Source organism: Ovis aries, chromosome 17, assembly GCF_016772045.2.
Source record: "Ovis aries strain OAR_USU_Benz2616 breed Rambouillet chromosome 17, ARS-UI_Ramb_v3.0, whole genome shotgun sequence".
In the NCBI taxonomy this organism is placed as follows: domain Eukaryota; kingdom Metazoa; phylum Chordata; class Mammalia; order Artiodactyla; family Bovidae; genus Ovis; species Ovis aries.
The window spans coordinates 13,379,311-13,390,154 of NC_056070.1; the positions used below are offsets into that span (position 1 = coordinate 13,379,311).

Consider the following 10,844-nt stretch of genomic DNA (forward strand, 5'->3'; position numbering starts at 1 on the left):
CCAGGTTCGATCCCTGGTAAGGGAACTAGATGACACATGCTGCAACTAGGAGTTCTGCATGTGGCAACTGAAAAACAAAACAAAACAAAACCCCACTTGCCACAACTTAGACCAGGCACGGACAAATACATAAATAAAAATTTTAAAAAATAGTTCATTCCTTAAAAAAAAAGAAATGAATAGCATAGTGTTGATATAAAGAATAATATGTTAGTATAACCGTTAACCTATTAAAGGAAAACTGTTTTCTCTATTCACAGAGATGCTCTGACACCAGATCTGTGGGTTTTCCACCCCAAGCAATTCTCTATCTGTCTGGACACCCAACTGGATGTGTTATAATTCAATTATAATGCTAACTACCTGAAGTTAGCAGAGACCCCACAAATCAAGTGCTCTGACGTACAACACTACCCCTCGCTTCAGATGCCAATCCCAAGTCCAGGCTGTTAAACTGTGCTCCTGACTAAATGGCTATGTCAGCTTAAAGAAAAATGCGCAATGTGAGAGTTGGGAGCTTAAGTTTTATTTAGGGTCTTTTAGTGGACAGTAGCCAAAGAGACAGTCTCTCAATAGCTCTGAGGAAACCACTTAGTTTTAGACTAACCACCTGAGACTTAGAAGGAAAGCCAGCTTCTAGATGATTTTCGGCTAGGGAATACATGCAGTCAGACATAAGTGAGTGAAAGTGTTAATGCCTCAGTCATGTCGGACTCTGCGACCCCATGGACTGTAGCCTGCCAGGTTCCTTGTCCATGGGATTCTCCAAGCAAGAATACTGGAGTGGGTAGCTATCTATCCCCTTTTCCAGGGGATCTTCCTGACCCAGGGATTGAACCCAGGTTTCCCACATTGCAATGCAGTCAGGCATATATCTCAGTAAGAGATTACTGCCACTCAGAAGGAACAAACATCTCTAGTTAATGATTTTAGTGCTTTTCTGTGTATGGGAAGATGTAGGAATCTGAGTTCATTAAATTTTTTCTGAGATACACACTAAGAGGCCTGTTTTCTAATCTTTTATTTTTAAACACATGGATATAATAAAGTACATTAAAAAAAAGAAAAACTGATAAGCATAATTTATTTTAGGTTTCAGTAATTTTCTGTTTCCTAGAGAGATCCTCCAGGTGAGACATTCTTGACTCCTGGTCTCATGATATTGTTCACAATATCATCGTGAATATGTATGATTGTATGTGTAAGGTGTGAGCACTTTCCTAGAGAGAGGAGCATAATTTTATTCAGATACTCAAAAGAGTTTTTGACTAAGACAGGGAAGCCTTCTTCGTGTCTAGATTCCCAATATCTACAACAGACCATGTTACAATAATAGGTATGCAATAAAGATTTCTTAGATAAATAAAGCTTATTTATTTCTGAATTCCATTCCATGTATAGCTTTAAAGTGTTAGATAATTCGTACTTAGTTATAGACTATTTTTATATTATCCACTAATTGTTGTATAATTCATTATTTCATTTTCGTTTCTTGTACACTAATCTGGATTGTAAGGACAAAGATCATGCCCTATGTTCCTTTTCTTTGTCGTATAATACCCAGCACAGTGCCTTGCATCTAGAAAATTTAAAAAGAAGTCTGTTAATTGGCTTGTCTCACTGGCTCATTGACCTAGGAATTTAATTTCTATATACTTGAACAGAAGTGTGAAGGGCAGAGCCACAAGTGGCCTGGTGGATATGATGGAGACCCGAACAGCTACTACATCCTTCTAAGGCAACTTTCAGGTCCTTACACTTATGGGAATACAAGAAAAGAATTATTAATTTGACTCATGTTTTTTTCACTGCCTACATATTCATTCATTGATTAATTTAACAAATACTTGTTGGGTTTCTATTCTGTATCTGGCGCTGTCTAAGGCACTAAAGAAAAAAGAAGATGGTTGTTCCCTGTCATTGAAGAGTTTATAGCCTAGTGTAGGACCAGACCTGTAACAATGAACTGTAATGCACTATGCTGAGTACTGTTACGGAACTAGCTTCAGGATGTTATCCAAGAGTGAATAAGTAAAAAAAAAAAAAAAAAAAAGAGTGAATAAGTAGCTACAGAATCCTGTACGTATTTATAGAAGAGGTGACATTTGACATTTGGTGAATCAGACTGACATAAACCTTTATCATCTGAAACTTACAATGTAGCAGAGAGGGCAGAAGTTAAAGACACAGTGCAATGTGGGCATTTAATACGGAACCTTACTTACTCTGAGAGGGAGGGAGCAGGTATCCAAGGAAGGTAAGCTAAGCCTTAAAAGATATACATAGAGTGGCTGGACAGGAGAGGTAAGAAGAGATGGGGGAAAAGACAGAAAAAAATTCTGTTACAATTCTGGGACAACTGAATATTCACATGCAAAAGAATCAAATTGGACTTTTACCTCACACCGTATATAAAAATTAACTCAAAATGGACCAATGACATGAATATAAGTTAAATGCTTGTAAAACTCTTTGAAGAAAAATTCAATTCAGTTCAGTTGCTCAGTCGTGTCTGACTCTTTGTGATCCCATGAACTGCAGCATGCCAGGATTCCCTGTCCATCACCAGCTCCTGGAGCTTGCTCAAATTCATGCCCATCAAGTCGATGATACCATCCAACCATCTCATCCTCTGTTGTCCCCTTCTCCTCCCACCTTCAACATTTCCCAGCATCAAGATCTTTTCCAGTGAGTCAGTTCTTCACATCAGTTGGCCAAAATATTGGAGCTTCAGCTTCAGCACCAGTCCTTCCAATGAATATTCGGTACTGATCTCCTTTAGGATTGACTGGTTGGATCTCCTTGCAGTCCAAGGGACTCTCAAGAGTCTTCTCCAACACCGCAGTTCAAAAGCATCAATTTTTCTGTGCTCAGTTTTCTTTGTAGTCCATCTCTCACATCCGTACATGACTACTGGAAAAACCATAGCTTTGACTAGATAGACCCTTGTTGACAAAGTAATGTCTCTGCTTTTAATATGCTGACTAGGTAGGTCATAACTTTTCTTCCAAGGAGCAAGTGTCTTTTAATTTAATAGCTTCAGTCACCATCTGCAGTGACACCATCTGCACCAACAAAATACAGTCTGTAACTGTTTCCACTGTTTCCCCATCTATTCCCATAAAGTGATGGGACCAGATGCCATGATCTTCGTTTTCTGAATGTTGAGCTTTAAGCCAGCTTTTTCACTCTCCTCTTTCATTTTCAAGAGGCTCTTTAGTTCTTCTTCACTTTCTGCCATAAGGGTGGTGTCATCTGCATATCTGAGGTTATTGAGATTTCTCCCGGCAATCTTGATTCCAGCTTATGCTTCATCCAGTCCAGCGTTTCTCATGATGTACTCTGCATAGAAGTTAAATAAGCAGGGTGACAATATACAGCCTTGACGTACTCCTTTTCCTATTTGGAACCAGTCTGTTGTTCCATGTTCAGTTCTAACAGTTGCTTCTTGACCTGCATGCAGATTTCTCAGGAGGCAGGTCAGGTGGTCTTGTGTTCCCATCCCTTGAAGAATTTTCCACAGTTTGTTGTGATCCACACAGTCAAAGGCTTTGGCACAGTCAATAAAGCAGAAGTTTTTCTGGAACTCTCTTGCTTTTTTGATGATCTAATGGATGTTGGCAATTTGATCTCTGGTTCTTCTGCCTTTTCTAAATCTAACTTGAACATCTGGAATTTCGCAGTTCACATACTGTTGAAGCCTGGTTTGGAGAATTTTGAGCATTACTTTGCTAGTGTGTGAGATGAGTGCAATTGTGAGTTAGTTTGAGCATTCTTTGGCATTGCCTTTCTTTGGGATTAGAATAAAAGCGGACCTTTTCCAGTCCTGTGGCCACTGCTAAGTTTTCCAAATTTGTTGGCATACTGAGTGCAGTACTTTCACAGCATCATCTTTTAGGATTTGAAAGAGCTCAACTGGAATTCCATCACCTCCACTAGCTTTGTTCATAGTGATGCTTCTTTAAGACCCACTTTACTTCCCATTCCAGGATGTCTGGTTCTAGGTGAAGAAAATGTTTCATTCTTTGAAGAAAATGTAGGAATAAATCTTCATGGCCGGGGATTTGACAATTGATTCTTAGATATGACACCAAAAGCACAAGCAACAAAAGAAAAAAAATAAGCAGACTTCATGAAAATTAAAAACTTTTGTATATCAAAGGGCATTATCAAGAAAGTGAAAAGACAGCCTACAGAATGGGAGAAAGTATTTGCAAAATATTTATCTCATGAGGGTTTAGTATCCAGAATATATAAAGAGCTCTTACAGCTCCACAACAGAAAGACAGACAGCCCAGTTTAAAACAATATCAGTAAAACAAATATACAAATGACCAACTAGCATATGCAAAGGGTATAATCAAAATATTAGATAATAACAAGAATTGATGAGTCAAAAGTCTACAAACAATAAATGCTAGAGAGGGTGTGGAGAAAATGGAACACTCTTGCACTGTTGGTGGGAATGTAAATTGATACAGCCACTAGGGAAGACAGTATGGAGATTCCTTAAAACACTAAGAATAAAATCACCATATGACCCAGCAATCCCATTCCTAGGCATATACCCTGCGGAAACCAAAATTGAAAGAGACACATATATCCCATTGTTCATTACAGCACTATCTATAATAGCTAGAACATGGAAGCAACCTAGATGTCCATAAACAGATGAATGGATAATGAAGTTTTGGTACATATACACAATGGAATATTACTCAGCCATAAAAAGGAATGCATTTGAGTCAGTTCTAATGAGATGGATGAAACTAGAACCTATTATACAGAGTGAAGTAAGTCAGAAAGAAAAAGATAGATATCATATTCTAATGCATATATACAGAATCTAGAAAAATGGTACTGAAGAATTTATTTACAGGGCAGCAATGGGGAAACAGACATAGGGAAGAGACTTATGGACATGGGGAGAGGGGAGGAGAGGGTGAGATGCATGGAAAGAGTAAGATGGAAACTTACATTACCATATGTAAAATAGATAGCCAACGGGAATTTGCTGTATGGCTAAGAAACTCAAACAGGGGCTCTGTATCAACTTAGAGGGTTGGGATGGGGAGGGAGATGGGAGGGAAGTTCAAAAGAGAGGGAATATATATATACTGATGGCTGATTCAGGTTGAGGTTTGACAGAAAACAACAAAATTCTGTAAAGCAATTACCCTTCAATAAAAAATTTTTAAAAAGAGTTGATGAGGATATGAAGAAATTGGAACCCTCATTCATTGCTGATAGGAATGTAAAATAGTTCAGCTGCTGTGGAAAACCGTTTAGTGGTTCTTCAAAAAGTTAGTAGTTAAGCTACAGAGTTACCATATGACTTGAAATTCCATGCTTAGATGTATACCCCAAAGTAGCAAAAAACAGGTGTTCGAACAAGTGCACGTACAAGCACATTCAGGCTGTATTATTCACAATATCCAAAAGATGGAAATAGCCCAGATGTTCACTGACAAATGAATGAATAAACAAGTTGTAGTATATATGTACAATGGAATATTGTTTATCAACAAAAGGGAATGAAGAACCGATACTTACCACGAAATTAATGAACCTCCACAACATTATGTTAAATGAGAGAAACCAGACCCTAAAGGCCACATATTGTATGGTTCTATTATATTTACATGAAATGTCTGAAATATGCAAATACACAGAGACAGAGAGCAGGTTGATGGATGCTGGGAGTTGAGGAGAACAGGGAAGAGAAACTGCTTACTGAGTAAAGGGCTTTACTTTGACTTTTTTTTCAGGGGCTTGCAGATCTTAGTTTCCCAACCAAAAACTGACAGCACAGAGTGAAAGCATGGAGCCCTACCACGGGTCTACCAGGGATTTCCCTAAAGGCTTTTACGATGGTGCGATGGAGATATTCTAGAACGATACAGAGGTAGCGCTTGTACAACAGTGTGAATGTACTTAATACCACTGAATTAATCATTTTAAAATGGTTAATTTTGTCCTATGTCAATTTCACCTCAGTAAATTTCTTTAAAAATTATGTTATCAGTGGTCTATAAAGCTGGGGCAGTGGAAATTGTCTGTGTGAAGGCAGGAAGATTCTAAAAGAGTCTGAAGCATTGAAATAAGATAATTGTGGCCAAAATGTAATAAACTCAATAGGAGAACTAAAAAGTAGGCTGGAGGGGGTAGACAGAGGCGAATATTGAGGTGTTAATAATAAGGAATTTGTTGAGAGGAAATAAGGATATGTCGTCATGATATATAATTCATGTCTTTTAGAAATTTTCTCTGGTGTGTAGAGAGTAGATTTTACGGGGTCGTGGAGCATTCAGGGAGTCTGTTTGAGAGGTTATGTTAGAGATCTAAGCAAGAGACTACTGCTACTGCTAAGTCACTTCAGTCGTGTCCGACTCTGTGCGACCCCATAGACGGCAGCCCACCTGGCTCTGCTGTCCCTGGGATTCTCCAGGCAAGAACACTGGAGTGGGTTGCCATTTCCTTCTCCAATGCATGAAAGTGAAACGTGAAAGTCAAGTCACTCAGTTGTGTCCGACTCTTAGCGACCCCATGGACTGCAGCCTACCAGGCTCCTCCATCCATGGGATTTTCCAGGCAAGAGTACTAGAGTGGGGTGCCAGTGCCTTCTCCGAAGCAAGAGACAATGGTGGCTAAATCTAGGATGAAAGTGATGGGAAATAAGGGGACATGAAAAGATTTGAGAAATATTTAGGAGCTAAATGTTTGATTAGATTTAGAGGTGCTGTGCTGTGCTCAGTTGTGTCTGACTCTTTGTGACCCATAGACTGTAGCCCAACAGGCTTCTCTGTGCATGGGATTCTTCAGGCAAGAATACTGGAGTGGGTAGCCATTTCCTTCTCCAGGGGATCTTCTTAACCCAGGAATCAGACCTGCGTATCTTGCATCTCCTGCTTTGGTAGGTGGATTCTTTGCCACTAGTGTCACCTGGGAAACCCAGATATAGAGATAGGATTGCCAAATACAGTTACATTTAATTATTTGGGAAATATTAATACAAAAATTTAACTTTAGGAGATGTTGAGGGACAGGGAAGCCTCTCATGCTGCAGTCCATGGGGTTGCAGAGTCGGACACGATTGAGTGACTGAACATCAACAACAAAACAAAATTATTCATTGCTTGTTTTTTAAAAATATTTTTTGATGTGGATCATTTTTAAAGTCTTTATTGAATTTGTTACAGTATTGCTTCTGTTTTATGTTTTGTTTGTTTTGGCCATGAGGCACGTGGGATCTTAGCTCTCCAACCAGGGATAGGACCCTCACCCCCTGCAAGACAAGGCAGTCTTAACCTCTGGACCACCAGGGAAGTCCCTTCATTGCTTACTGAAATTAAAATTCAGTTGAGTGTCCTGTATTTTTAATTGCTAAATCGGGTAACTCTACATGGAAGGTAAAGGAAAGAGAGAATTCTGACATTTTGATTTCTGGCGCCAGCACCTGGCAGGTGATATCTGTTCTTACTGAGACTAGGAACACTGGGGGAGGCATAGATTTTTCTTGGAGGAGGAGGAAGACATCACACATTCAATTTGAAAGTAACTGTATAGTCAGTAGACTAATAAGATTTACAGAATCACTCAAGGAGTGTTTGCAGAATGAAAAGAGAAGAATGTCCAGGATGTTATAGGCTCATCTGTAATTAAAAGATGATCAGAGAAAAAGAAGTCTGCAAAGGAAACTGAGAAGGATCTAAAACCCTGGAGGATGAGATCCAGGATGGTGATTGTGTGGAAACCCAAGTTGGAAAGGGTTTCATGGAGGAAAAAGTGCTCTACCTTATAAAGTAGAAGTTACAGAGAAGTCAAATCACTTTTGACTGAAAAAAGACTAGCAGTTTTTGTCAATTAGGAGATTTGGGAATACTTAAGAACTACATCCTGTCCCATCACTTCATGGCAAATGGATGAGGAAACAGTGGAAACAGTGGCTGACTTTATTTTTCTGGGCTCCAAAATCACTGCAGGTGGTGATTGCAGCCATGAAATTAAGATGCTTACTCCTTGGAAGGAAAGTTATGACCAATCTAGTCAGAATATTAAAAAGCAGAGACATTACTTTGTCGACAAAGGTCTGTCTAATCAAGGCTATGGTTTTTCCAGCAGTCACGTATGGATGTGAGAGTTGGACTATAAAGAAGGCTGAGCACTGAAGAATTGATGCTTTTGAACTGTGGTGTTGGAGAAGACTCTTGAGAGTCCCTTGGACTGCAAGGAGATCCAGCCAGTCAATCCTAAAGGAAATCAGTCCTGAATATCCATTGGAAGGACTGCTGCTGAAGCTGAAACCCCAATATTTTGGCCAACTGATGTGAAGAACTGACTCACTGGAAAAGACCCTGATGCTGGAAAAGATTGAGGGCAGGAAGAGAAGGGGACGACAGAGGGTGAGATGGTTGGATGGCATCATTGACTCAATGGACGTGGGTTTGGGTGGACTCTGGGGGTTGGTAATGGACAGGGAGGCGTGGTGTGCTGTGGTTCATGGGGTCGCAAAGAGTCTGACACAACTGAGGGAATGAACTGAACTGAACTGAAGAACTCCTTTGGTGTGATGGTTCAGGGCAAGGAACGCACAGATCTAAATTTAATGGATTATGGGATGACCAGGTAAGGATATAGAAGAACCTACAAATTAGTATTTGAAGCAGTTTTGCTGAAATATTTAGCCAGTGGAGGTGGTAGAGAACATCAGTTCTGTATTGTCTACGTTGTCTTCATCTGATAATTTACTTTCTGCAGAAAACTGAAGCAAAAAATTATTAAGAATCCATTTTCTAGACTCTAGACAAATGTAAAATGAAGGCATTCAGGTTTTCAAGGTACTTCATTTTGTTCTACAGAGGAAGACCACAACTCTCTGAATGAGAATCAACTTTGATGTAAGTAGTACCACTACAACTAGACTCTAGACAAATGAAAAATGAAGTTTCCCCCAACCCTATTCTTAAAAAAAAAAAAAAAGATTTGTTTGATTTTTCAGTCCCAGTGATTAACTTTTTATTTTTTATGTTAAAACTTTTTTGAATTAAAATTTTTTCCCAGTGATTTTTATAGTCATTCTTTTTATATATGGAGGGTTGATTAACTGTATTTATCACTTTATAGTATGCAGGACAGGTGTGTTTGTGGCTTATGAGCTAGAGATAGGAGATTGTGTCAAATGCTAAATCAATTAACGTTGATTTGGTACATAGTGAAGCCTACCATGTTATAAAAAAACAAATATAACTTAAAGGCAAAGAAACACTAAACACCCAGTTAATTTATGGCAAAGCATACTTAGTTTATGATTTTGGTTAATACGTACTTTAACTAGAACAGTGTTCTATGCTCATTTTTATTAAATACTGTAGGTGTTTGCTGGGGCATGAGGTAATAACCCAAATACAATTAAAATGACCATAAAATTAGGGTCTCCACACAGGCTCCCAAGGATGGGTCTGTTTGAGGCTCCTAGTCATCAGCATTGGGTGGTCTGCTCTTGGTGCATGATACTTAAATAGAGCTTTTTCCCCTTTAGGTCTGTAAGGTGTTAAGGTGTTTTTATAAAACCCCATAAACCCTCGTTAAACACTTTTTTTTTTCATAAAGAAAACTTCAATCTTTATTTGACGTGTTTTCTGTGGCACTATTTTGGCATTTTAACAAGTTCTTTAAAGAATCACTCTAATAATTGCATACACCTCTGAGTCGGGGTGGAGGGGTATTTATTCAGGTTTTTGTACATCACACTGCCTGATCCACTAAGCAACAAGCACAGCATTTTGGTACACTTTAATTTAATAAGAAAAAAAGATCAAAAGAATCTCCAGGTGGAGAAAGTTAGGCTAATTTGGGTGTTGCATATTAACTGATTGAAAGGAAGGCTTGACTACTGACTGAATTAACTATAATTCAACTGTATTAGATTATTTACTACTGTGAGGGCTTCCAACATTGCAGAAGAAATAGCAGCACTTTTCCCCACCTTGACACTTCTAATTCCCTTTCCCTGCTTTAAGATCCCTGCCTTTGAAAATGATGTATAACATTTTTTGTGTTTACTATTTTTGTGTCTGTCAGAATGTAAGATTTATGAGAAATGGACTTTGTCTTTTTGTTCACTGTTGTATATTTTTACTGTCTAGGACAGTGCTTGGGACATAATGGCATGCAATAAATATTCCCTGAATGAATGAATGAATGAATGAGTAAAGGAGTGAATGGATAAATCACATTCTATTTGTTTTCCAAGGTGTAGCATGAATGTCAGCTCTCTGAGTCCAGATTTCATATGCATGTAAGTTTCTCATAAAGATCTAATTTCTCTCCCCTTTCACTCCACATTTTGAATCACAGAATCTTGGCAACATTAGGAATAATATTTGTATGTTTATAGGAATCACGTGAAGTCAGATCATGGTTTTTTGATGATGTCATGAAGCACTATTCCATATAAATACATTTGCACTCTAGAATTTCTTCCAAGTAAAAACAGGTGGTCATGTTAACTTTTTCTTTTTTCTTTTTTTTACTTTAAAAGAAAGAAAACACCTCAGTTACAGCAATGTTGATATTTGCAGACTCTGTATTTTTAAAAACCATTTAACTGAGGAGGGGGATTCTGGGAAGATGGCAGAGTAGAAAGCACCAGAAATCTGTCCTCTCACCTAGAAAACAACTGCACTAGAAGATGCAATTATTTTGTAATCTGGAGTCTATAGAAAGCTTGCAGCTTCCAGGGAAAGGCTTGGACAGTAAACTGAAGTTAATTTTAATTGATTTCAACTGTTAGCACTGTAGCGGCTCCTCCCTCTCCAAAGCACCAGCCAAGGTAGGCAGCTGTG

At 38.6% G+C, this 10,844-nt stretch overlaps 1 protein-coding gene across 1 annotated transcript in view; it reads left to right on the top strand.

Annotated features, from left to right (window-relative positions):
* The window catches only part of ANAPC10 (anaphase promoting complex subunit 10), a 136,637-nt gene extending 126,129 nt beyond the window's left edge, over positions 1 to 10,508 (top strand). Inside the window, exon 5 of the mRNA XM_060400994.1 lies at positions 8,119 to 10,508. Within this exon, the coding sequence (XP_060256977.1) occupies positions 8,119 to 8,151 (33 nt within the window). The 3' untranslated portion in view covers positions 8,152 to 10,508. The remainder of the gene's footprint in view (positions 1 to 8,118) is intronic.
* The last annotated feature ends 336 nt before the right edge of the window (positions 10,509 to 10,844 follow it).